We start from the raw sequence: 25,529 nt of genomic DNA, 5'->3' as shown, positions 1-25,529 counted from the left end.
ATCACACAGCCAGTAAATGCCACTTAGGTCTGGGACTTGAACTCAAGTCTGTGTGGCACCCAAGTCCTCCCTTGTCATCAGTATGCCACCCTGCCTGTCGCTTTTGGAGTAGGTTTCCTTATTTGCTTCTAATCCTTGCCCGAACCACTTGGTGGTTGACCTTGGGTGAGTCACAGAAGCTCTTTGTGCCTCAGTTTCCTCATCTGTAAAATGGGAACAATATTAGTCCCACTGTGAATAGTAAATGAAGTCATGTGTATAAAGCTCTTAGCACAATGCATGGCACAAAGTAAGTGCTCAGTACATGGTAACTCAAATTGTTGTGTAGCTGCAAGATGCAGAGGCTGGGTCATAGGTGGATGTGATAAGTATGCACGTTTCACCTAAGGTAAGACAGAATTTCTCCATTATTAAAAGAAGAAAAAGGATTAGCTTGTCTAATGATAAAATCAACTTCCTTTGTAGGTATTAAGCTCCTCATTCCTGGAGATGTACAGTTGCAGGTAGGATAAACCCACAGTAGGCGTGTTAGAAAGGGGATTCAAATAACTAGAAGGAACACAGGTCTCCAGCCTGAGGTCTGTCTCCTGGAGATGTCCGAAGCCCATTTCCACATAAAGCCCTAGCTTTATGTGAAGGGCACTGACCCCCTCTCCCCTGAGCAAGGCCTGTTCTTCCAGTGACAGGGGCCCACTCCATTGAGGGCTGGGTCCGGGGAAGAGAGGAAGGAAGGAGGGAGTGGGGGTAGGCGAAGGCACAGCCCCCCTGTACCTTCAGCCACTCCTCGGCCTGCTCCCGGCTCTGCAGTGCCAGCACCAGGACTTCGGTAGCTCCCTGGGAGAAGCGCAGCTCGTGCCTCTTGTGCCGGCTGTCCTTGGGCACGTAGATGACATTGCAGACATCCAGCGCTAGCCTCAGATGTGGCTGCCGGTCCTTGGAGCTTTTGTAACACTGGACAGGAATAGAAGGGGTTAGGGCCTCCTGGAGCGGAGAGTAGAGGGAGGAGACAGGGAAACTCAACCTACCCCACAGAGACCTCCCCACCCAGTCCAGCTGTGGGCACTGCATGAAGACAGGGGCTGTTCACCACAGAGAGGTGTGGTGAACACCTCTGGGAGGGGCATATTTGGGCAATCTCCAGATCTCAAGGGCCACTGAGCGGTCCCAGGGGTCACAACTACCTATTTAGGAAGAGGCAGATTTTAGCACAATACTAGGAAGACCGTTTTAGTCTAAAGAACCAGAGAAGAAACAGGCTGTCTTGGGAGGAAGCCAGCTCCCTGCTATTAATGGGCTACATGACAGAAATGTGGGGGAGAGAATTCTAGCAGAGATGGAGGGTTGGGCTTGGGAAGTCAATAGTTTATCAATAATGATTCTCACTTCCCAATTCTTATTATGAGGCTAACATTACCTTGATACCAGCACCTGACAATGACATTACAAAAAAGGAAATCATAGGCTAATCTCTCTCGTAACATAATTGTAAAAACTAAAACAAAATATTAGCATATAGAGTCCAGACACACATAAAAACGTATTGCATAGAGACCAAGTGGGGTTTATTCTAGGAGTGCAAGAGTGGGTTATCATTCAAAAACTAACTGTATAATTCATCATATTAACAGAAAAAAGGAGAAAAATCATATATCCTAATAGAAGCAGAAAAAATATTTGATAAAATTCTGCACCCGGGCTTCCCTGGTGGCGCAGTGGTTGAGAGTCCGCCTGCTGATGCAGGGGACACGGGTTCATGCCCCGGTCCGGGAAGATCCCACATGCTGCAGAGCAGCTAGGCCCGTGAGCCATGGTTGCTGAGCCTGCGCATCCGGAGCCTGTGCTCCGCAACGGGAGAAGCCACAACAGTGAGAAGCCCACATACCGCAAAAAAAAAAAAAAAAAAAAAAAAATTCTGCACCCATTTGTAACATAAACTCTTCGCAGACTCTTAGAGGAGAACTTGCTTAATGTGATAATAAGGAACACCTACAAAAAACCCATGGCAAACGTCAGCTTTGATGGTGAATTATTGAACTTTCCTTCGAGATCTGGATTGAGACAAGAATGCCTGCTCTAACCACTTCTATTTACATTGTACTGGAGGTCCTAGGCAGTACACTAAGTCAAGAAAAAGATAGAAGGCATAAGGTGTGGAAAGAAGTAAGTCATGATTCTTGGCCTGGTTCTGGCCTGGGATGAGCTTTTCACTGCTGCAGCGTGAGAAAAGGTCATGTTTCAAATGTATGTATGTTCGGTAAGACTTGCCAATAGGTAAACAACCTATCTCATTTTTTTTTCCTGAAATTATGTCCATCCTTATACTTTGGAAGTAAAGGTAGATTTCTTTTATGAAATGCTAGTGTTGAGAGATGGTGAATTAAAAAAAAAGTTTAAAAAAGCAAGTTATATAATAACAAGTATTACATGGGCTCAGTTTTAGAAAAGACAGATGTATGGAAATGAGGGTGGAAGTTTATACATCAAAATCTAACTGTGGTTAGCTCTTGGTCAACAGGGTTAGGTGGGTTTTTTTAAAAAAATCATTTTTTATTTTCTTCTGGCTTTATAAATAAATACATTTACTTGCATAATGAAAAATGATAAACATTGTTTTAAAGTGATAAAAAATTCATGTCTGGCAAAACAAAACTTGATAAAGTCTTTATTAGGTCTTCAGGTTTTGTTTTGTCTTTTAATTCTTCTCGGGTGGGAGAGCCCTGATCTCAGAAGCACCGGGCTTTGAGCCTCTGTGCACAAAGCAAACCTAGAGGAACCGAGGCAGACATGCCTGAATGCACACAGATACACAGACACACGCACAGGCACATGCAAGTCCACGTGAGGCCGAGAGGCACTCGTCTGTGGCCACTCACCAGGAGCTGGTCCTCCTTGATGACGGTCAGCTGCTTGGCCCACTGCCCGAAGCGCTTTTTCCGCAGCAGGAAGGCACATATCCTGCAGTCCCTCACCAGGTGCATGGAGGCCTCCTCTGAAGGCCAGTGGTGTGTGGGCTGCGGCCCTTTCCCTTCCTCCTCCTCCTCATCATAGGACTCGTAGGAGCTGCTCATGGCGTCAGAGTCATTGTCTGCAGGAGCCACGGGAAAGGACCCGTCCCTGTGCTGTCACCGGGTGGGGCGGGGGCACCTTCTTACCCCTCTGCAGGCATCCCTGCTCTGGGGCCCCGGGGCTGTGAAGGGGTAGGTGTGAGGTGTGATGTTGGTAATGACTAAGCCCCCGCATGGGCACTGTGTCTTACAGATTTACTACTTGCTTTGTGTTCTCAGTGACTTCATCTCTCAGAGCTTCAGTTTCCTCATCAATAATAATGAATAATACCTACCTCACTGGGCTATTGTGAACAGCAACAAATATAGAGTGTTTAGCCGAGTTTCTGGCACTCAGTGAGGGCTCAATAAACATCAGCTTTTGTCTTTACCCATCATCTTTGCATCCAGTCTCAGGTCATTTTCATGGCACCCAGCAAGTCCCCATTTTATACAGAGGAATCTGGAGGCTCAGAGAGAATAAATCACTCACCTAAGATCAGTCACCAAGAGTCAGGGCAAGGGCTTGGTCTGGGGCTCCTGACTCCCATGCCAGCAGTCTTCCCACTGATTCCCAGGGTCTCTGAGAACAAGGGCTTTGAGGCCTCTGTGGCGACCCCAGGGAGGTGACGGGGTGGTAGGCACGGGCATGCCAAGGTCAGGTCAAGGCCTGCTCTTCGTGAGGACGGAATTGGACTGAACATCCACCTGGTACTTACAAGAGTTCTTCAGCTCCCCATTCATCCTGGTCGCGGGGTAGCTGCTGTCTGCATCCTCGTAGTAGCTGTCCACAATCGAGTGGGCTGGGCTGCAGTCGTCTGTGGGGTTGGCAGAAAGAGCAGTACTTGGAGAAATGCAGGCAGACTCCAGGCGCCAGGGCTGGGGAAGATCGTGGACACCATGCCCTCCTCAGGGAAGAGGGAGGGAAGAGGGAGTAGAGCTTCTTGTCGTCACTCCCCGGCCAGGGTGTGGGGCCTCGTCTCTGCATCTCATCTGCTCTAGTGCCACACCTGCCCCCTGTGCTCCTGTCACCAAGAACTGCCTTGCTGGGCCCTGTCACACTTCCAGGCTTATGTTCATGCTATTCTCTGTGCCCTCTTAGCAACTGCTAGAGCATTCCTCACCCTCTAAAACCCAGCTCGAAGATCTTTCCTTTGACCTTCCCAGGCAGAGAGTGGTCAGCCCCTCTCCTCTGAGCCCAGAGCATTGGTGTGTGTGGGTGTGTGTCTCAGTCACAGTTCTGGTCCCTGCACTGCAGGGAGTGGTGTCCCAGCACCTGGGCCCAGACCCCCTTTCTATTCTGCCTTTGTCTTATCTTCTTCCACTTCAGCCCCTCCGCTCACTTCTTAATACATCCACCCCCTCCTCTCCTTCTAAATTTCTGTGACTACAGAGGAGGAACTGGACTAGAGGAGATACTAATAACACATAAAATGGTGAATACATACAATAACACAACAGCTGCTGATGCTGAACTTTCACTTTCCCATTCATGGGAATGTGCAGTATAGGAGTGAGGTTATCCCAAATTGTATTCTGTATCACAATTACCGGGGGTCTTTTTATTTATTTATTTTTCTTTTCCATTATAGTTTATTACAAGATATTGATTATAGTTCCCTATGCTGGTTGTCTATTTTGTATATAGTAGCTTGTATCTGTTAATCCCAAACTCCTAATTTATCCCCCCCCCACCTTTCCCCTTTGGTAACCATAGGTTTGTTTTCTATGTCTGAGTCTGTATCTGTTTTGTAAATAAGTTCATTTGTATCATATTTTAGATGCCACATATAAGTGAAATCATATGGTATTTGTCTTTCTCTGACTTCACTTAGTATGATAATCTCTAGGTCCATCCACGTTGCTGCAAATGGCATTATTTCATTCTTTTTATGGCTATTATTTCATTGTGTGTATATATACAGATCTATCTATCTATCTGTCTATCTCTCTATCTCACATCTTCATTACCCATTCATCCGTTGATGGACGTTTAGGTTGCTTCCATGTCTTGGCTATTGTAAATAGTGCTGCTATGAATATTGGGGGTACATGTTATCTTTTCGAATCAGAGTTTTCTCCAGATATATGCCCAAGAGTGGGATTGCTAGATCATATGGTAACTCTATTTTTAGTTTTTTGAGGAACCTCCATATTTTTTCCATAGTGGCTGCACCAATTTACATTCACTGGGGGTCTTTTTAAAATGCAGATCCCTGGACTGTATCCCCAGAGATTCGGATTCATTCATGTGGGCTGAGCTGAGGAATCTGCACTAAGGAAAAAAACTATTTAATAGCATAGTTCTAAACATATGTAAAAAGAGAAAATATATGGAACTCCAAGGAATCAGACTTTTTAAAAACAAGATTATTTTCATACAGATGGTCTCTGGAGCATACTTTGAAGCTCAGTGGATTAAGGGCATGTGCTTTGGGGTTAATCAGATTTGAGTTCAAATCTATCTCCATCATTTACTGAGTGACCTTGGAAAGAAAACAGTTTCTCTGCGTTTCAGATTCTTTACCTATAAATCAACATGAACAGTTCTGACCTTGGATTAGTGATATGATGCATATGAACTCTCAGCACAATGCCTGGCACACAGAACATCCTAGGCAAATACTAGATATCATTATATTCATCATCTCTTTTGATTCCCACAATGCAGGGAGGTGTGTATCAGACCCACTTCACAGATGAAGAAACTGAAGCCACACATTTTGCTAGTGATAGAGCCTGGATCCGAACTGAGGTTGCCAGCTCGGGGGACAGGTGCACATCCTCTCCTCCAGGAAGCCTTCCTCCTTTCAGACCAACTTGCTCTCACACCACCTGTTCCTCAGACCGCTGCTCTGGGCTCTCAGCCCATGCTGTCCATCTGTTTCTTGAGGACGGCAGCACTCAAATTCCCAGTGACTGGGACACCCAATTGTATCTCCCAAGTGAGGCTCAGAGCTTGCTTTTCCCAGGAGGCATTCTGAGGTCTCAGATGCTGGTGACATCCCTGTGAGGTGGCCTGGGGTGCTCAGGCCAGAGGTGGGGGTGGGGAAGGAGGAGGTGCGAGGGGGAAGAGGGAGGGAGCACCAGGGTCATAGCACTTGGACACCTGGTAGGCTGGACCCTGTGCGAGAGGAAGGATATTTCCTGTCGGGCTTGGTGCCCTCTCCCTGGATAAGGTCCCTGGCCTTTCCTGAGGCACTCCCTACCCTCCTGCCCCAGGATCCCTGCTGCTCCAGGAGGCAGCTTCTCTGCCCCATCTGAGCTCTCTGGGGAGGGGGAGGAGCCTCGCTCAGCTGAGGGGCTGGTCCTGGGATTCAGGGCCCAGCAGCACTTCATCCCCTCCTTCTTCCCCGTCCTCAAGTGGATAAAATAAAGTCACCTGCTTCACATAAACAGCTGCTGGCAGTGACATAGACCCAAGACTATCAAGGCTGAAGGAGGGGCATTGATCACCTGGTCCAACCCCACCATTTCAGTAGTTTTGTTTGAACTAGTTTATTAATCATAAAAATAATATACCATAATAGCCTAAAGGTGGAAACACCCAAATGTCCATCAGCTGACAGATGATAAACAAAATGTGGTATATCCATACTATGGAATATTATTTGTCCATAAAAAGGAAGTACTGATACATGCAATGACATGGATGAACCTTGAAAACACTATGCTAAATAAAATAATCCAGACATAAAAGGCCACATATTGTGTGATTCTATTTAAATGAAATATTCAGATTAGGCAAATCCATAGAGACAGAAAACATTGGTTGAGAGAGGAACAGAAAGTGACTGCTTATTGGGTATGGGGTTTCCTTCTGGAGTGATGAAAATGTTTGGGAACTAGATAGTGGTGATGGCCGCACAGCACTGTGAATGCAGTAAATGCCACTGACTGGACACTTTAAAATGGTTGGAGTGGTCAATTTTATGTTATGTGTATTTACCACAACATGGTGAAAAGCACAATCAGTACAGAAGAGTATGAAGGGGATAATACGTTCCCTTTCACCCAGATTTCTATTCATTTCCTATAGGAAAATACTGTTAAGAGTTTCTTGCATATCCTAGAAGAACTGTTAAATGCATGTGCATGTGAGTACCCTATTTAAAAACAAATGTGATCTTGTTATATGCAGTATTCTCTTTGATTTTTTTCCAATATATATCTTGGGATTCATTTCTGATCAGCACAGACAGACCTATCTTATGTATTTTTTGGTGGTTGGAGAATATTCCACTGTGCTGCTGAATGATAGGAATAACAACACACAAACATCTTATAGGTTCAACTCCACATGCTGCGTCATCCAAAAATCATAATAGAGTTTCTTGTATGTAATGTTAAGTCCCTATACTCAAGCCAGTAGCACTCATCTGTGGACTTCCGTCCTAGTGCATTTATATGTGTGTATCTAGCCTCTCTTTCTTATTTTAAGGGTAGGGGAACAGAGGCCCAGAGAGGGGAAGGGGTTGTCCAAGGTCACATAGAACTGGGACTAGAACCCAAGCCCCTAACCCCCAGGCCATGCCTACCGGCCCACCCAGGCTGTCACTGGAGAAGCCAGGTGCTCTGGTAGCTCCTCCTCAGTAGGTGGGGCATGGCTGAATGGTGCCAGGCTTGGAGCTGCAGCCCCAGCAGGACACACAGGAGCTTCAGGAGATGAGCCTTCTCCTCCGCACGCCCCAGCCCTCAGTGACAAGAACTTACTGTGGGAGCTGATATACTCGGGGGACTTGCCAGGCCCCAGGGGAAGGGCCTCCTCATAGTATTCCTCAGGTGGAGGCCTTTTGGGGAGCGGTGGAGGCAAGTCGGCTGCCTGAAGGAGGACAAAGGAGGTGTGTGAAACCCAGAAGGCCAGGAGAGCAGAGGGGAGCAGGCAGAGTGACAGGGAAGAGGCTGGGGGACAGGGAGCTCCTAGAAGGCAGGATGCAGTCTCTGAATATGAAAGGACGTAATGAGTGGTCAACAATTGGTACCGTTTATGGTGATGATGATAGTGAATTATGCAGTTGACAGACAATGTTTGATGTGATTTGGGTCCCTTGTCCTAATTCCATGGCACCAAAGGGTAGGAACCCTAGATATGATCTAGACCTTCATTTTTGTAGCTGGAAAACTCAGGCTCAGAGACAGGAAGTGATATGCCACACAGCAGAAGGGAGGAGGGCAGAGGCCACCCATCTTGTGACCCAGAGCTTTCCCCATTACTCTTCCTGTGGTACTGAAATCGGAGGTTGGGGTGGGGACGTCCTTTGGGCCTGAAGGGACAGGTCAGTTTACCGCATTATCCCTGCTTGGCACGGGCACAGTGAGCATGTCATGAGTCATTGAAATGTTCTCACAGTGCTTTTTCTGCCCTTGACCACCACACTGAAGAGAGAGACCCCCAGGAGGGTCCCCAGCATTAGCAGGGAGAGCTTCCCTTACCTCCTCCAGAGGAACAGAGGGCCTGAGAGTGTAAGAACTCACGTGTCTCAGAGGTGGGCTCTTGGCTGGCTCAGGGGTGGCTTCTTTGCAGGACTCCCCATCGTCCTCTGTCATGTCTCGAAGGTCACTCAGGTCACAGTCTATGAAGGGTCAGGCCATTGGGACAGAGAAAGTGGAGGATGAACATGGCAGAGTGAGAAGAGGGCTAGATTTGGGGTCAGGAAGCTCCACCACCTCCTCCATTAGTGACCCTGGTCAAGCGACTTCATCCCTCTTATCTGTAAAGTGGTCACAATGATCCCTGCCTTGTCTAGCTCCCAGTGTTATTGAGAGGATCGAATGGGATAACCACTGTTTGGTACAGTGCTTTGGAAACTTTCAAGGGTTATGTAATGAAAGCATAGTGTTTTCCCAAAGTCTGTCAGTCTGTAAGTCCTCTCATCTGACCCATAGCTTTCTCCCTGTGTTGAACAGTGCTGTCTTCCCTCAGGATAGATCTGGGATCACACACACCCTGCACGCAGCACTGCTCAGCTGCTCCCACACCCTTGGCGCCTCTGCTAGTCCTCACAGCTCCATTTACTGCTGAGCTGTGGGACCACTCAACTCACAGACCAGGTAGCTACTAAGATGGATGTTAGCAGCAGACGAGACAACGCCCTATGTGCCAGCCTTCTTTGGACTGCACATTCATCCCTACCTTTCCTCAAATCTCAGGGATGATCTCCCATAACTGTATGGATTTGTCTAGATTTTCAAACCTGGCAGGGCCCAGAAAGGCAAAGGGACTTTCCCAAAGTGACTCAATGTTGTAATGTTAGAGCCAGGCCCAGATGCAGGTATTTTCCCGCCCAATCCGGGGACCGTTCCAGAGACTGGGGCAGTGGACACGCACGTGGGGGAAAGGACGGCTTCCAGCAGAGGTCAGGAGAGGGCTGCTTACCAAATTCTTCAAAGAGGGACTCCACAAAGCTGGGCCCGGAATGGAGGTCCGCTGTGTTCACATACAGGTAGGAGACTTCTTTGGCTGTGAGGAAGGAGGAGAGCAGGCCCTCAGTGAGGAGGGAGGGGGCCCGGGACCGCTGCTGTTGCTGAGGACGGCCAGCTCACCCTGCCCACTTGGACTTCTATCCCACACAGGACACAGCACTCAGGTTGCGAAGCATGTGCATAGCCTAAATCATTTCCCTGCTTTCAAACTTTGTTTCCCTTTTTACATTGCTATTGAGGATCTCCTTCTCCAAGTGAAAGGATGCCCAGAGCCCAGTATAGAGAACAGAGTAGAGGGGCTGCTTTGGGGACAGTCGGCAAACTGCTGCCCCTTTCATCCTCCAACAGTCCTGTGAGGGTGGCCGATGACATTGACCCCTTTTGTCGCTGGGAAGTGAGGCTCAGTGTCACCCAGTGGTGACTTCCCCCCATGTCACTCAGACCCCTTCAACCCTGCGGGACACGATACAGCTCATTAGAGTTTCCTGAGCTCTTGATGTACACATATCATTTCCTGGGCTCACTTGAGGTTGGGGAAAAGGCTGGAGCAGATGAGGAGGCTTTGCTGCCGAGCACACAGTGAGGCAGAGAGACTGTGGGGAATAGAGGCAGAGGCATGAGTAGAGATGGGGGGCAGGTACGCAGCTTATAAAAATGAGGGAGTGTGTGAGTGTGCATCTGAGTGTAGGAGCGTGTGATGTGTATGTGATGAGTATGTGAGTGTGTTGCATGTGAGAGAACGTGTGGGGTGTGTTGTGTGTGATGTGTGTTTGTTACTATGTGAGGTCTACGTGAGAGCATGTTTTTTGTGTGTGAGTGTGGTAGTAGTGTGTACACGAGTGTGCGTGGCATGTGTGTTATGTGAGTTTGTAGAGGGCTGGGGATGGAGGAGGACAAAGAGCACAGTCAGGGCTGTGGTGGAGAAGGGCTGGAGTGGATGGGGACGCTGGCTAAACCATGAAGAGAGGTGAATGCCATGCTGTGCAGTTTAGGCTTCCTCCTGCCAGCAGGCCATGGGGAGTTACTGAGGGCTCTGGAGGAGCTCTGTGTGGAGTGCTGATGGCTGACCTGGGAGGGGCTGCAGGCTCTGCAGGATGGAGGCCACAGCCATCTTCTTCTCCAGGGTGGTGTCGCTGAGGTACTCATGGTCCAGGAGGCTGAGCAGCCCTGTGAGCTCGGGGAGCAGCTGCTCCAGCACTGAGGAGGAAGGCCCATGGAGCATGGTCATGGCTCTGTGTCCAGGATCTGGGCCCGCCCCCACCCTCCAGGACCCAGAGGACGGGGCCCAGGGCAACAGGGAGACCTCAGAGGCCCTCACACAGCTGTCCCAGCGCTGGCCACCAGCCTCCCTGGGGAGAGCTCTGCTCAGTTAACTGTGACGTTTTTCCGGCCTCCCCACTCTGCCTCAGACCTCATTCTGGGCTTGGCCTGAGGACTGAACTTCCCAGGTAGCCTGAGCGGAGGCACTTAGCCCTCTCTTTGTCCCAGCCTGCCCTCTGCTTTGCAGGCCTAGGGGTCCTTCCTCACTGCAGCTCGAGGGTCAGTGCAGGTCCCAGGCAGGAGCCCTGGCTGTCCAGGACACAAGGCAGGAAGGAAGCCTTCCTGTCCCATCAGTCCATACCCTTCAATCTCTGGAACCTTCTGTTTCCGGTGGCTTGACAGGAGCCAAACTAAACATTAACCCTTCCCACCCCTGGCCAAAAACTCTTGTTGCTCTTCTTTTTTCCATGCTACACCAGTGTTTCTCAAACTTAAGTGTATATAGGAATTACCAGGGGATCTTTTCAAAATGCAGATTCTGACTCAGGAGGTCTGGTGTGGGGCCTGAGATTCTGCATTAATGACAAGCTCCCAGCTAAAACTGATGATGCTGGTCTGAGACCACACAGAGCTGCAAAATCTTAGCGCACAGAGTCCTTTAAAAAGACTGGAGCATGCCAAGACCATGATGTCATCAATGTCTCCCTGTCCCAAAGCAGTATCTTGGGACTTGGTTTGCCTTAGAGCTGAAGACCAACTTCTTTACAGTAGTAGTATTGTCCTCCTTTGCAACTTGCCAATCACTTGTGCCTAATAATATGAGCTGACGTGTGTTGAATAAGTATTGCGAGCTGTGCTAAGTCCTTTCATACTTATTGTCTTATTTAAATCTCATAGCGTACATTTTATTATCTCCATTATATGGAGGATACAGCTACGGCTCAGAGAGTTTAAACAACTTCTCCAGCGCCACACAGCCAGCAAAGCTTCAACTGAATCTGGTTCCCTCACTCTATACTTTAAACCATGGCACTAGATCGCTTTGCAGTATTTTATAGGATCCTACCAAGTTTTGAGATTGGTCTGATGATAATGCCCATTTTTTAGGTGAAGAAACGGAGGTTCAGAGAAGATAAGTAACTTGCTTGAAGTTACACAGACAAGCGGAAGAGCCAAGATTTAAGCCCCAGTCTCTTGACTCCCAACTCCACGTGCTTCTCCCCACCAGGCCCCCCTGAGGAAATGGTGAGACTCTGACTTGCAGCTACAGGTCTGGATGTGTAAGAGGGGCTGTAACATGGTGCATAAGAGAATCAGTCCTGGAGCCAGATTTCCTGGGTTCACGTTCAGGCTCCATTATTCATCAGCTGTGGACCTTTGGCAAGTTACTTAACCTATGACTCAGTTTCCCTCTCTGTAAGGGAATGAAATAACAGCACCACCTCATAGGGTTGCTGTGAGGATTAATATTGCCATGTGTGGAAACTGCCTTGCCCCAAACATAGTAAATCTTACCGCAAGTCAGCTATGATTACTGTCATTATAGTATCTGCCATGCTGATCTGTGCTGTAAGATGTGAATATCTGTCTCCCTCAGGAAGAGGGAGAGGCCGTGAGGCTCTGGCAAGTGTGAACGGTACTATGAATCTCAGCTTTCTTAGCATCTAGTATGGGGCCTACTCAGAGTGGGTGCTCTATGTATGTTAGGGGAGAGAGGGAATGGAGAGATGACCACACTAGGACTTTTTTAAAAAATAGAAATTTTATGTACAGAGAGTGGCACTTGTTGGAAAAATGTGATGTCGTAATCTCTCTGTGCCATTTCCAACATCACCTCAAATTTGATGGAAATGAGCTCAAGGCTGATACTGACAGCTACCAACTTGTGGGCTCTCTCTACCTCTGGGCCCTGAGGTATGGGCTTTCCACACCATGTTTCATCTCATCCCCCCTACACGCCTGTGAATAGGTCCTACTGGGACACCTGTTTTCTAGGAGATGACTTTGAGGCTGAGGGAAGCCGCGGGACAGTTGCACAGCTTGAAAGAGGAGGAGCCAGGCTGATCCCAAGTTTGTGTGATTCCTGGAGCTGCTGTGTTGTACACCTCTAGGCCTCACTCCAGAGCCCACGTGAGGGGCCTCGAGGCCCTGCTCCCTCCAGGGTCAGAGCTCCTGCAGTGCCACTGGGCGAGGGTTCTGGAGGGACAGAGCTCTCTCTTTGAAGTAGGAAATCATTTAAAATCATTTTAGCCAAGTTTTATCTGTTTTGGAGGAAATCTTTTCAAATGGAAACACAAACCTCTCTGGCACCAACAGACACACCAAAAGTCAGTTAACTGTATTCCAAAATATGTCCTGATTTACTCTAATTATGTGCCAGTCTGGCCACTTGGGGGAATTAGAAAATGAGTAAGATATTGTTCCAGTGGCATTCTCTCTCTCTCTCTCTGTCTCTCTCTCTCGTAATTACTCACCAGGGAGGCTGTGGAAAATGCTATTAAGGAAGGCACCAGAGGGTAACCATGGGAGCTTTCTTGTGGCCTGCAGCCATGGTTCATGTTTGAAAATCCATGACGCTGCCCTGCTATCATTTACAAGTGTCAAGGCTATAGGATGCAGTTGCCATTTATCTCTCTAACCAGTGGCTCTGAAACTTTCTGGCCTCAGAGTTCCTTTACACTTTTAACAATTATTGAAGACCCCCAAAGAGCTTTTGTTTTGTTGGGGTTATATCTATCAGTATTGAGCTTATTAACACTTAAAACTGAGAAAAACTTAAAACACAAAAGTATATAGTCACACATTCCATTAACCTTCAGAGCTACCACATCATCACACATCATATAACCTTTGGAAAACTCTACTGTGTACCCGTAAGACAATGAGAGTGAAGAGGGCATATAAGGTCTTAGTACCATATAAAAGTAGGTTTGACCTTGGGGACCCCCCAAAGCATCCCTATCCCCAGCCACACCTTTCTGAGTATTGCTGTCCTTCAATAAATGACCTCAGATTGCTGAGCTTTTTGTATTCCTTACATCAGTCAGTCTGTCTGTCTGTCTTTCCCTCCCTCCCTCCCTGCTGCCCTTCCTTTATTTCTTTTCTTTGATTTCTTGCTGCTATCAGCAAGTGCCTTGTGGGCAACATTGTGGCTTCTAAAAGCTCTCCTGCTTCTAAAGTAAGAACAATTAGTTTCTGATTGAGTTCTCTGCATTTAAAAACATGAGTCTTAGTACCCAAGCTTTGTAACACCTTTCTTTGTTGTTGTTTTTCCTGGTCCTTGGTGGGATTCCTGACATGGGCCCTTGACTTCTAAGTGTTTTTCATTTAACCGAGTTGTGATCACAAAAGTCCACACAGAGCAAAGGAGGGAGCTGAGTAATCTGGGAGAAGCACATGGGGACTCAGGAGCTGCCTGGTCCTAGTGGCACTGGTTTCTGCAGCCTGGGAATTGGCAGGCAGCAGGTGGCGGCAGGAGAGTTACATAGCGATTCTAAAGTACAGTTGGCAGAGGGAGTGTGAGCCCTGGGAGAAAGCTCAGCTTGTAGCATTAATGGGCAAGAATCCTTCCTTGAGCTGAGCAGTTACCATTGTGCTGGGCAGTTAATGCACATTATCTCATTTAATCCTCACAAACCACACAAGTCTCTCTATGTTCTAAGCGGGAGGAAACGGAGGCTTAGAGAAGTGAGGTCACCCAGCCAGTAAGCTGTAAGGCCAGGCTCTCTGACTTCAAAGCTTGCACCCCTGTGCCTGAATCCTCCAGCAGAGGACTTGGGCTCAGAGAAGGGGAGGCCAGGTGGAACAGGGAGGAGGCGGGTGGTCCCTCAAAGCCTGCCTGCTGAGCTGGGTCATGACTTCACTGGGGCTCCTGACCTGGAGGTCCTCTCACTGGATAGATTAGAGACCCTTATTGTGGGGCTGAAATCCTGCTCAGTGGGCCTTTCTCCACTGGGCCCATTGAATTTTAGAGCCCTAAGTGTGTAGATCTCAGAGAAGAAAAACAATTGACTCAAAGCTTATACCCGACTTACCAGCGGAATGTCATCCCAGGGAGAAACTTATACATCATGGTTAAAAGAAAGCTTCCAGCCAGCGCTCCACTCTTTAAAGACAATACAGAACTCTCCAGCTAGCTTTCAGGTGTGGTGAATACAGATGTGCCTTTGATGGCTTCTTCATCTTTAACACCAGAGAATTCAAACCACAGGGATTTAAACCACCAAAGAATTTAATTTGGAGAGAAATCATATGCATATAATGATGTAATGCTTATGACAAATGGTCATACCTTCTCCCAGGGGGTTTGCTGGAAGTGCAGATTCCTGGACCTCCTATCTGAGAGTCTGATTCAGTAGGCCCTGTACTGGGACCCAGGAATCTGCATTTTAATGAGTCCTCCAGGTGATTCCAAGGTTCAACCTGTGAAAAATACTCCACCAGAAAACATACTAGAGGGCATGTCTGTGAACATAAAGAATGTGGGAAGACCTCCCTCATTCCTTAAAAAATTATCATTAGCTATCCCCTTCTGAAATAACTGAGAGTCAAGGTGGGAATAAGAGCCCCTACAGAAGATTGCAACTAGCTGGAACGTGGAGTCTTGCTTAGAAGAGCACAGTGATTAGGGCTTTGGGGTGAGACCTCTGTGAATTGGAACTCTTGTGCTGCCATTTCCGAGCTAAACAAAGATGGGCACATTAGAGAAGTCTGAGCCATGGTTTTCTCATCTGTAAAGTGAGAACAGGATCCCAATCTCCTAGGCTGGGAGAACTAGGTAAGGTCATGCTTGTAAAGTACTCTGTTTGGTGCTGTGCCTGGAGCAAGCACTCATCAACGAGGCCGTATTATTCTTGTTGCTGCTTCCTAATATTCCCCAGAACTATGCAAACTCCGGAGTATTGACCAGATAGTATTTAGCGACAGATTTGCTATAGTTGTTGTAACAGACTTTACGAGGGCACGTCTTAATCTGTGTTTCAATCATAGTAGATGCCCAACAAGCATCTATTCGTTGAACACAGTATTTTGATGACCTAGTCCAATCCTCTAATTTTAAAGATGTGGAAAGTGAGGGTTCAAGAGGTTATTTGACTTAGCGACGGTCACGCAACTAATTGAAAATGAGTATCTAGTGTTAAATTTACCCTAGGCTTGATGCTTAGATAAGTCACAGAAGAGTGGCTGAGAGCACAGGCTGTGCACAATCCGGGTCCCCCTCCCAGCTCTGCCATTTTCCGCTGTGGGGAAATATCTTAACTTTCCTTAGCGTCCAGTTCTTCATCTGTAAACAGTGGGGGTAAAACAGTAGCTGCTGCACATGGTCACTGGAGAGATGAAATAAAAAGATACATATGGTGCTCAGCGCACTCAACCGTGTTCCCTTCATTTGTATGTAATCCCCCAGCAGATTCAGGTGTGGTGCTAGGCACAAGGGAGGGGGGTTCCTGGGGCAAGAGGACACGTGGTGGGACTCTATAAGCCCCACCACGTGGACTGTTCTCAGCCCTGGGCCTGACACTGAGCACAGGTGGTTATGGTGGTTGGAGGTGGTAGGGCCCTCTTCCTCAGAGTGCTCCCATCCCAGGGGCCCCCTCCATGCCACGTGGAGGGACAGCATCTTTCAGTTGGAGGGGCAATAATGCAACCCAGAATCCTGTCCCTGCCGTCCCCAGTCAGGAAAAATCTCCTTCACCAATTCCTACCCCACCTCCCTCCCACCTTTGCTCCTGGTCCAGGTCATCTCTGCTCTCTGCGGGCAGATAAGGGCATCAGGACAGGGCTGCCTGTTATGACTAGATTTTATTTAGAACCATGAATACATTTCACGGATCTTGTTTAGTTTAGTTGAGCCTTAGGGAGGTACAGTGAATTCCAGTGAGGAAAAACCAGGAAGAAATGGTCTAATCACTGTTTATAAGTCTTCACTCTTTTACCAACTGGGATAGACAGAAACCCAAGCGGGGTGATAGTTGTTCTCTGGGATGCAAAAAAGTTTGCCAAATAAAATTAGAAACCTACTTAAAAATATATCTAAGATTAGACCACTCTGTGCGTATTGTTCCTGGTGAATACCCAGCTTAAGACTAAGATCAGTTTTCTCTCTGCTCCCCCACCCTCCCCACCTAAGTGAAATCAACATGAGGTGGTAGAGAGCAGAAATTTAAGCCATAGACAAAAAGCACTGCCACTTGTTCTCAGGATCGCATCCCTGGTGCCGCCTAAGTGAAACCTTTAAGCAAAAGGCCTTCATCACAGCCAGTATGGGTTCTAGTGCAGGGAAGGTCAGATTTATTGCGAGATCTCAAAGGTAATAAGTCTAATTTCCATGACAAAAGTCAAGTGAATAATTCATCTTCAGCAAACCACAAAAATAATAAACCCTGTTTGGGCTCCTACCAAGCTAGCCTGTGGGCACTTTGACTTGTGATCTCATTCCTGGGCACCTTTTAGTCTCTGGAATTCACAAAAATTCTTGGAAACAGCTTGCAAGTTACAATTTTTTTTTTTTTTTTGCGGTACATGGGCCTCTCACTGTTGTGGCCTCTCCCATTGTGGAGCACAGCCTCATCGGCCATGGCTCATGGGCCCAGCCGCTCCGCGGCATGTGGGATCTTCCCGGACCAGAGCACGAACCCGTGTCCCCTGCATCGGCAGGTGGACTCTCAACCACTGCGCCACCAGGGAAGCCCGCAAGTTACAATTTCATTAAATGCAAAGCAGTAGGAGGAAACCAATTTCTCTTTTCCCCATTTCACTACTTGACAAGCCTCTTTAGGACAAAGATAACTCATCCTTCTTTGTTATCAAAGTCAGAGAAAATGCAACCAGCATGATTTAAAAATGGAAATAGGAAGAGTTGTCAGAATATGGTTTTATGAAGGATATGCAATTTTCCTTTTGGTTCACTCAGATTTCCTTTCTCATTTCCCAACCGCAAAATAACCCAGTTTCCATCTCATAAGGGCTCCTTACCTGGAGAAAGAACCAGTGCATTACTTAAAAAATTTTTGATAATGATTTTAGAGATGACTTTTAGTATACTATTTAAACAAGCTAGCACATTAATGAGGTATGACCTATTATAGCACTGGGGCGGTAACTCACCTTGGAAAGGAAAGCAGTGTGTGGTCTCAATAGTTGGGTAGGAGGAAGGAAGGAAAGAGGAGCCTTTTCTGTGGCTTCCAACCCTGCAGGCCCTTCCAGACAGACCTCCCTCCAGGCTGCTTTATGCTATGTTCCTCAGCCTCTTAACCCCAGGTCTTTGCATATGCTGTTCCCTCTTCCTGTCAGAATTCCCTTCTGCTAACCAGTAATGGCCCCCTTCAGTCCTCTACTCACTCATGACTTCCTCATGGAAACCTTCCCTGTCCTCTTGACCACATACATTCCCTCTATTTTATGTTGACATAGCATCACTCTCCCTGTGGTACTTATCATGGTGAAATGTTATACTTTTCACTGGTCCTCCGGATCCCTGGATGCAAAACCCATGGATGCAGGACCCATGGGACTGACTGTGAGGGACTTGAGCATCCCAGGATTTTGGTAGCTGCGAGAGTCCTGGAACCAGTTCCCTGCAGATACCAAAGGATGGCTGTATTTAAGTATGTATTTCTCTGATTAACGTCAGTTTCTGCCACTTGAGCCTTAACTCCTTGAGGGTAGGAATAGTGCCAGCGTTTTCTGGTGGCTGACACAGAATAAGTGCTTAAGTATTTGTGGAATGAGTGAATTCTTGAAGCAAAGTTTTCCGAAGACTTGATAAAGTCTAACAGCTAGTTAATGTGATTTTAAAACCATGTCTGTCCTCATAGTGACTCAGGATAGTAAGAAGATGCTCAAAAAAAACCAAAAAACCCCACAGGTAACAAAAAGCCCCAGGGCACAAAAGGGAGCAGAAGCCCAATTTCTCACGTGGCTAAGCTCCTCAAACCCTATTTGGTTGAACTTGTATCCCTTGTGTGAATATGGCTGCCAATTGGTTTACTGATGGGTATTTTGTAATTGGTGGATTTTAACCCTAACAAATAAATGATAATAATTAACATTAATATATGAACTACTTGAGTTCAAGTCTTGTTCCCCATTTTCTAGGTGTGCACCTTTGGGACACGTATATAACCACCCGATGCACATCGTTGGTGACCTACGAGCATATCTACCTCAGCAGTGGGAATGGGCCCTAGTACGTGAGAATGTGCCTTAAACAGTGTCTGGCACATAGTAAGTACTGAATAAATATTAGGTATTTGCATTACTCTTCCTTTACTATTATATGTCATACCTTGCTTTAAGAGATTTACATGTGTTATTTACATAATTTAATTATTAATGAAATCCATAATTCTTACAGGTGTGGGAACTGAGGAGTGCAGAATGGGAAGACTACTGAGGCTACTTAGAGATGCCTCTCCCAGTGCTCCTTCAGGATGCTGCTTCCATCTATGTTAAGCCCTGAGTTAACTCTGCAGAGAGGCCCCCAGTCACACAGGTGAGGCTGGTGGAATTGCCCCTTCACTTCGTGGGTACAGAAATCTCTCCTTCCCCTGCCCACAGTCTCTTCCAAGTTACTGCAGATCTACCCATCTGGGGCCATGGAGATATTTCACTTCCTTCCTCTGAATTTACAAGCACTTCTCTGAGTCCAAATGAAGGCCAAACAGTGGGCAGGACGTTGGAGGGGACCTCACTGGTTGGACTAGCATTGTTGATCACTAAAACAAACACTTCCTGTTGTCCCGAGCATACAGGGAAGACCATGGTTCATGTGGGCTGGAAAAGAATGAAAAAGGAGCAGCAAAGAAACCCAGCTGCAAAGCCACTGCCTTGTGCTGACTGCTTTCCAGGAGTTAAATATAGCTCCTGTGTGAGGGAGGCAGAGGGGGTGGCGAGGTCACCTTGAAAGGCTTTTGTGTGTGTTAATTACAGCTTATGCAGGAAACTGAATATCGTTCATGCTGAAGAAAATAGTACAGTTTGACTCCCTGGGAGAGAAACCCAAATCCTGAGGGAAGTGGTAAAGAAGAGTGGAAGATTTGGGATTTGGTAGGAGAGTATCTGGTTTGGGTTCTGACTCCTCCTACTTGCTAGTGTGGAATCTGGGGTAAGTCAGCCCCTCTGAGCATCATTTTCCTCTTCTGTTAAGAAGGGATTTAGAATCCCCACGTGCAGGTTTGTGGGAGGGGAAACGGGGAATGGTGGGGTAAGAGTTTGTAAACCGTAGGGATTTTTACTGGGGATGGACACGTTCCTCTGTAGCACAATTCTCTGATGTACTCGTTTCAGGAAGACAGGGAGGCAAGAGGTCAGGGAGGTTGCAGGTCAGTGGGGAAGCAGGTTGTGGGGATGTTTTGGGGTGACTCACTTCCTGGGAGTCAGGCCAGGGTGACAGGCTCAGGGAAACACCCTGCATCTTAATGGCCTTTTGAGCAGCAGCTCTGCCCAGGTCTTGTCATCCACCAGGACACCTCTCGTTCTGGACACCTTGTTTCTCAGCCCTGGGCGGCCAGGGAAGCGGTAGCTCCCTCTCATCAAGACATTTCCAGACAGGAGGGGGTGGGGCAAGCCACCGACTTCCGAGGAAATAACTTTTGGCTGTGGGACTGGGCTCTCCCAGAATTGTTCCTTTGTGTGCAGATTCCTCCCTGTTTAGCTCACAAAGGAAATGGTTCCAGGAGGAAGTGGAAAACTGTGACACACATGCTCAGGCCTCACACACAAGATGGCAGCTGTTTCCATTTGCGGCAGTCCCTATCATCTCCTTTACTAAAAGGAGTGGCCTGGGATACCCAACGATAAAGGCAGGTCGTGTTTTTGAGCTCTTAAGTGATGTTCCAGATGTTATGCTAAGCATTTTGCATGGACTGCTTCATTTAATTCTCATAATGGCCCTGTGAGGTAGTTGCTGTTCTTCACCCTCTGTTTTACACATGAACCAAATGAGGCTCAGAGAGGCACAGTTGTTTGTCTAAAGGCACATGGCAAGCAGAACCAAGATTCAAACCTAGACCTAAGTCTAAGGCCTAAACGTCCAGTTGCTGCATCATAATTCCTTCTTGCCGCCTTCTTCTAACAGAGGTTCCCTACCTCCAAAGCTTGATGGAACCAGCAGTGAGTCCCTCACAACCATTCCCCACTGGTGCCCATTCCTAGGATGGGTGCCTGGTCTGAAGCCTAGATGGGGCTGGGCTTTCTGCTTCTGAGAAGTTTGAGTTTGAGGACCCATCTCACCAATAGCCTGGGACAGACATTGAAGATGTCTGGCTAGGGGTTTGCGAATAATGCACATAATAATAAAGATATCCAAGGATGGCAGTGAACATTTATTGAACACTTCTTACAATCTGGGCTCTGGGCCTACCACTTTTATTTCTTTTTATAAATTAGGACTTCATGTGGACAAAACTTGGGTTAATCCTAATCCTTGCTTCATGAGACACTCATCATTGGTCCATGCATGCTCCACTTTTATTTAGTTATTTATTTATGTAATCAGTTATTTTTGCTAATGTAGTAAGTACCCACAAATCTACCATGCAAAGCAAAAGCCTGAATCCAGATGATATCATACATCTAACTATGATCCCATGCTTCTGCTTCCCCCTCCAACCTAACTGCCATCCTGAATGCTGTATTCAACACATCCTTGCTTTCCCTTGTAGATTGCAACTAGATATACCCATACAAAATTTTAGTTGCTTTAAACTTTATTAAAAGGGCATAATGCTGTAGGTGATCTTTTGTGACTTTTTTCTTTACCATGATACTGCTAAGGTTTATCCATAGCATTGCCTGTCACTGTGTTCATTCATTGTGCTATATGATATTCCACTGCGGGAAGATTCTCCATGACTAACACTCTGTGCCTATTACGTCATTTAATCTTTGCAACAACCCCACGTGGTAGGAGCTCTTCTTATCACAGTTTTACTGACAAGAAACTCTGAGCCCTAGAGAGTCTAAAGAACTTGCTGGAGGTCATAGGTGCCAGGTTTGCATCTTTCTGGCCCCCACTGTATGCTGTGTTTTGGTGTAGAGGAGAAAGCACAGGAACTAGAGCCAAAAGCCCTGGGCTCAAGGTCCAGCTCCACACTTACTGGCTGTGTGGCCTTGGGCAAGTTGCCTCATGCCTCTGAGCCTCAATTTCCTCAACATTGAAGTGGGGTGATGGTAACTGCCCTATCTACCTCTCAGGCCTGTTGTGAGACTCAAATCTTACAATGTCTGTGAAAAGTGACAGCACTCTGTAAACTGAAGTTTTGTAAATCAGTACATTGTGATTAATGATCTATGTGCCATCTGCTCCCCTCCCCACCAGTCAAACAAAAATAACCTGTGTAGGATTCAAGAGATGAGACTGAACAGCATCCCTATTCAGAAAGGCAAGGATTAGGTTGACAATCAGCCCACAGAAGTCTTAGTGTGATTCAAGAATCAGAAAATCGTCAGTAGAGGCCTCAGGCTGCACTAATGGGAATGGAGTATGTATTTATCTTTGTTCTGTTCAATGGAGTTTAAAAAAATATTACTTTTTTTTTTTTTTTTTTTACTATTTCTTACCTATTTTCAATATCTGAGGCCCTACCCCATTACTCTTTGCTTGTGGTGTTTCCTCTGCATGGCTTGTTCTCCAACCACTATCCCCTATTAGCTGTGTGTCCCTGGGCAAATTACTTCACTTCTCTGTGTCACCTCATCTGCATAATGGGGATAATAACAATACCTACACCTTACAGGGCTGCCATGAAGATCCAGTGAGGTGTTATATGGACTGTTTAGAACAGTTCCTGACACATACAGAATTGACTATTGTTATTATTTAAAATCTCCCCTACTCCCCCGAGAGTGCCCACTTATGTTTTGACAATTGGTTTAGAGGCCACTTCCTCCAGGAGGCCCGTCCTGCCTTCCTGCACAGGTAAGGTCACCCTGTTATAGCCTCCAGAGCAGACAATTTGTTCATCTTCCTCCATTAAAGTGTGAACAGTGAGAGTAGAGATGATGCCTGATTTAATATCTGCCACCGCTGCCCAGTGCCCAGTACCGTAATGGGCACACAGCAGGTGCACTGCAGAGGGATTAACTAACAGCCTGAATTCAGAGGAACAACCACAGATGAAGGAGGGGGCTATTAATCCTGTCTATGACAACCATCTCCAAGAGCAGAAGGGCTCATGGGGATGGGGGAAGAGGGAAGGTGGGGCAGACTTGTTCTCTGGGGCTCTGGAGGGCGGTCCTGGAACAGTGGTGGCCGCTTAAGACCATATTATTAGGTTCACTGTATATAGGAACTCTCCAGAATTCTGAACTAAGAAGAGAGCCAGGTGGGCTAAGCCCAGGTGGACGGTGCCTTGGCAGGAATGTGGGGGTGTGTTAGTCAGTGGGTAACTGTGACACTGGGTGACTGGGGTGAGAAACATGCAGAATCACACCTGGGATTTGTCCTCCCTAGCCCAGCGACCCGAGGCAGGTGACGTCAGTTTTCTCATCTGTGAAGCAGAGGTAAGGAGAGCAGTCATGTCAGAAGGTTGTGGTGAGCAGAAAGGGAGATAATGTATGAAAAGTGTTAAGCTCTGTGCCAAGCACATATGAAACCTTTTGCAAAGGTTGGTTATTACTATTAATGTTGTTGCTGTTGCTAGTAATCACAGGGGATTCAGGCATTACCCAGAGGTTAGTCTAGACATTCTAGATGGGAGGCTAAATGTTAGGCTCAGAATGGCCACCCTGACTGCTGCCCAGGTGGAAGGTCCACCCTCTTCCCTCTCTTCCTTCCTTCGCCTTGCCTGCAAAAGCCTTCCAGTGGTAACCTTGGATTATGTTCTGGGCCAGGTCCCTGTGAATGCAGCCCACAGAGAGCCCAGCCACCCCGGGCAGGCTTTGGGAGATGCCTAGGGTGATTCCTGCCTCTAGGGCTGGGGGTGGGATCAAGAAAATGATGGTTGAAGGTCCTGGGAAAGAATGTCTTGAGTCTTAAAGAACCCCAGACAGATGTTTCCTTTGCTCTCCCATTAGATCAACAATTCTATACACTTAACTCTATTTGAAAATGGACAGAGTGTGAAGTTTTATGTTTCCCTGTTCTTAACTTAAACTTGAAGTTGAGTTAATCTTACACAATTTGCTGCTCACCTGCAGTATTTGCTGTAGTTCCTAACTGGTCTCTTCTCTTCAATCTCTCCCTTTCTACTCTGATGTGAGCTTTCATTGCCCCCAAATGGCAATACAGCATAACCCCCTCCTGCTTGTACCTTGTCAATAGCTCCCCAGGGCCCAGACACCAGTTTCCTTTGTGACTCAGATGATGAAAGATCTTCACATGCTCCCTGTACTTGCTGTGGTTTATCATCATTCCCTCTGTAATTCCATCCCTTCCCAGGATGGGCAGGCAAGAAGTGAAAGGGAAAGCATCAGAGAGAGAACTTGGAATCCATTCTGATTTTTTAAGAAAGGCGATCATTTGTAGACCTGTAGTTTAAGCATTAACTTTTTTTTTTAATTGTATGCTTCCTGCATGCTGAGTGCTTTTCTTGCACAAATCCAATTATTCCCCATAGTAGACAGGAGATTGTTATCTCCATTTTTAGTTGAAGAAACTGAGACTTGGGATTAAGTGGAAGAAGTAGAGCTGGGATTCAAACCCTGGCAACCTGACACTGCAGCCAGTACACTCAGCTCCCACATCATGCTGCCTCTATTATTAGTTACCAATCACACTCTCAGTTATGGACCTGGATGATAAGGCCCTACTTGAGGCTCCATTTTACCTCTACCTGCTTCTCTGGGCTGTAAGCATGCTGACCATTTTGTGCCCTGAGCATGGCTTCTGTGCCTCTCTTCTTTCTACTCTGCCATTTTCTCCACCTGGAATGCTGTTCCCCCAGTGTTTCTGAGGTTCCTGGCTAGAAAGTGTCCCTTGAGTCTTCTGGGCCTTTATTTATTCTGTTTGATGGACACTGGCCAGATATGACCTCATGTCACAGGAATTGGTGACAGTCTTAGTTTCTCTGCCTCACTAGGCGATTTGGAGGTGCAGGGACCCTACGCTTCCCCTCTGTTACTCCTTAGAGCTACAGCTGATTGCTGGCTGGAGGTGAGGAAATGCGATTGGTCCCTCCAGCTTCCCAGCACACTCCTAGATCATTTTTCTTCTTGGTTCAAGTAAAGCTAAAATAAAATCCCCCTTGGTTTCATATCAGCTGGATCTGCTCTTTGCAAACCCTTCAACAAGAATGAGCAGGAAGAATAAATATTTATTCTACAAATGAATAAATCTGATTCCATCTTCAAAAGAAAGCCTAGTATAAATTATCATAATTTCTCCGTTCTAAAATTTCACTGATTTAAAGATATTTTATCTGCTAAATAATAGCTTTTTGAAAAAAAAATCAGAAAAATGAACAAATTAATATATCAAATTTAAGATACGTTCTGATTTAAAAAATATGTCTTGGTATCAATGAAATATTTTTTAAAATATGATCCAATTCAATTTTGATTTTTTTCTTTCGATTCTGGTGGTCTCAAAAAGAAGGCTCCAAGCCTTGACTAAATCACTGTGAAGCATGGGCAGGTGTCAGGCATGTCCCAGCCCTGAACCCCTGGGGGTTGCTGGGTCAACAAGGGCATGGCAGACCAATCATACACCAATGGCAGCCCTGAGGCCCCCAAGGCCAGTAGACAGGTTTTCTCCCCAGCAGATCTATGTCCATGCTCTGCTGACACCTCATGACCATGTTAGTGGTTCTGGGGAAAGCTGACTAGGAGTCCATCATGTGATCTTAGGCAAGACACCGCCGC

At 46.8% G+C, this 25,529-nt stretch overlaps 1 protein-coding gene and 1 long non-coding RNA gene across 10 annotated transcripts in view; one reads left to right on the top strand and one right to left on the bottom strand.

Annotated features, from left to right (window-relative positions):
• Nucleotides 1-25,529, top strand: part of LOC137221859 (uncharacterized) — a 133,810-nt gene that overhangs the window by 38,958 nt on the left and 69,323 nt on the right. For 5 of the 6 annotated variants that reach the window (XR_010942181.1, XR_010942179.1, XR_010942180.1 and 2 more), the window contains 2 exons: nt 18,825-18,975; nt 19,084-19,221. This is a non-coding gene — a long non-coding RNA (uncharacterized lncRNA). The remainder of the gene's footprint in view (nt 1-18,824; nt 18,976-19,083; nt 19,222-25,529) is intronic. The other variant, XR_010942183.1, reaches the window with a different exon arrangement.
• AFAP1L1 (actin filament associated protein 1 like 1) overlaps nt 1-25,529 on the bottom strand; it is a 72,945-nt gene that overhangs the window by 36,584 nt on the left and 10,832 nt on the right. For 2 of the 4 annotated variants that reach the window (XM_067732197.1, XM_067732198.1), the window contains exons 2-8: nt 10,536-10,664; nt 9,421-9,504; nt 8,520-8,617; nt 7,758-7,866; nt 3,764-3,952; nt 2,874-3,085; nt 772-951 (exon numbers count right to left, since the gene is read on the bottom strand). In XM_067732197.1, the coding sequence (XP_067588298.1) occupies nt 772-951; nt 2,874-3,085; nt 3,764-3,952; nt 7,758-7,866; nt 8,520-8,617; nt 9,421-9,504; nt 10,536-10,664 (1,001 nt within the window). The remainder of the gene's footprint in view (nt 1-771; nt 952-2,873; nt 3,086-3,763; nt 3,953-7,757; nt 7,867-8,519; nt 8,618-9,420; nt 9,505-10,535; nt 10,665-25,529) is intronic. The other 2 variants (XM_067732199.1, XM_067732200.1) reach the window with 1 other exon arrangement.

The sequence above is a fragment of the Pseudorca crassidens genome, chromosome 3 (genome assembly GCF_039906515.1).
Source record: "Pseudorca crassidens isolate mPseCra1 chromosome 3, mPseCra1.hap1, whole genome shotgun sequence".
Classification (NCBI taxonomy): domain Eukaryota; kingdom Metazoa; phylum Chordata; class Mammalia; order Artiodactyla; family Delphinidae; genus Pseudorca; species Pseudorca crassidens.
This window is presented reverse-complemented; position numbering and strand designations above follow the sequence as displayed.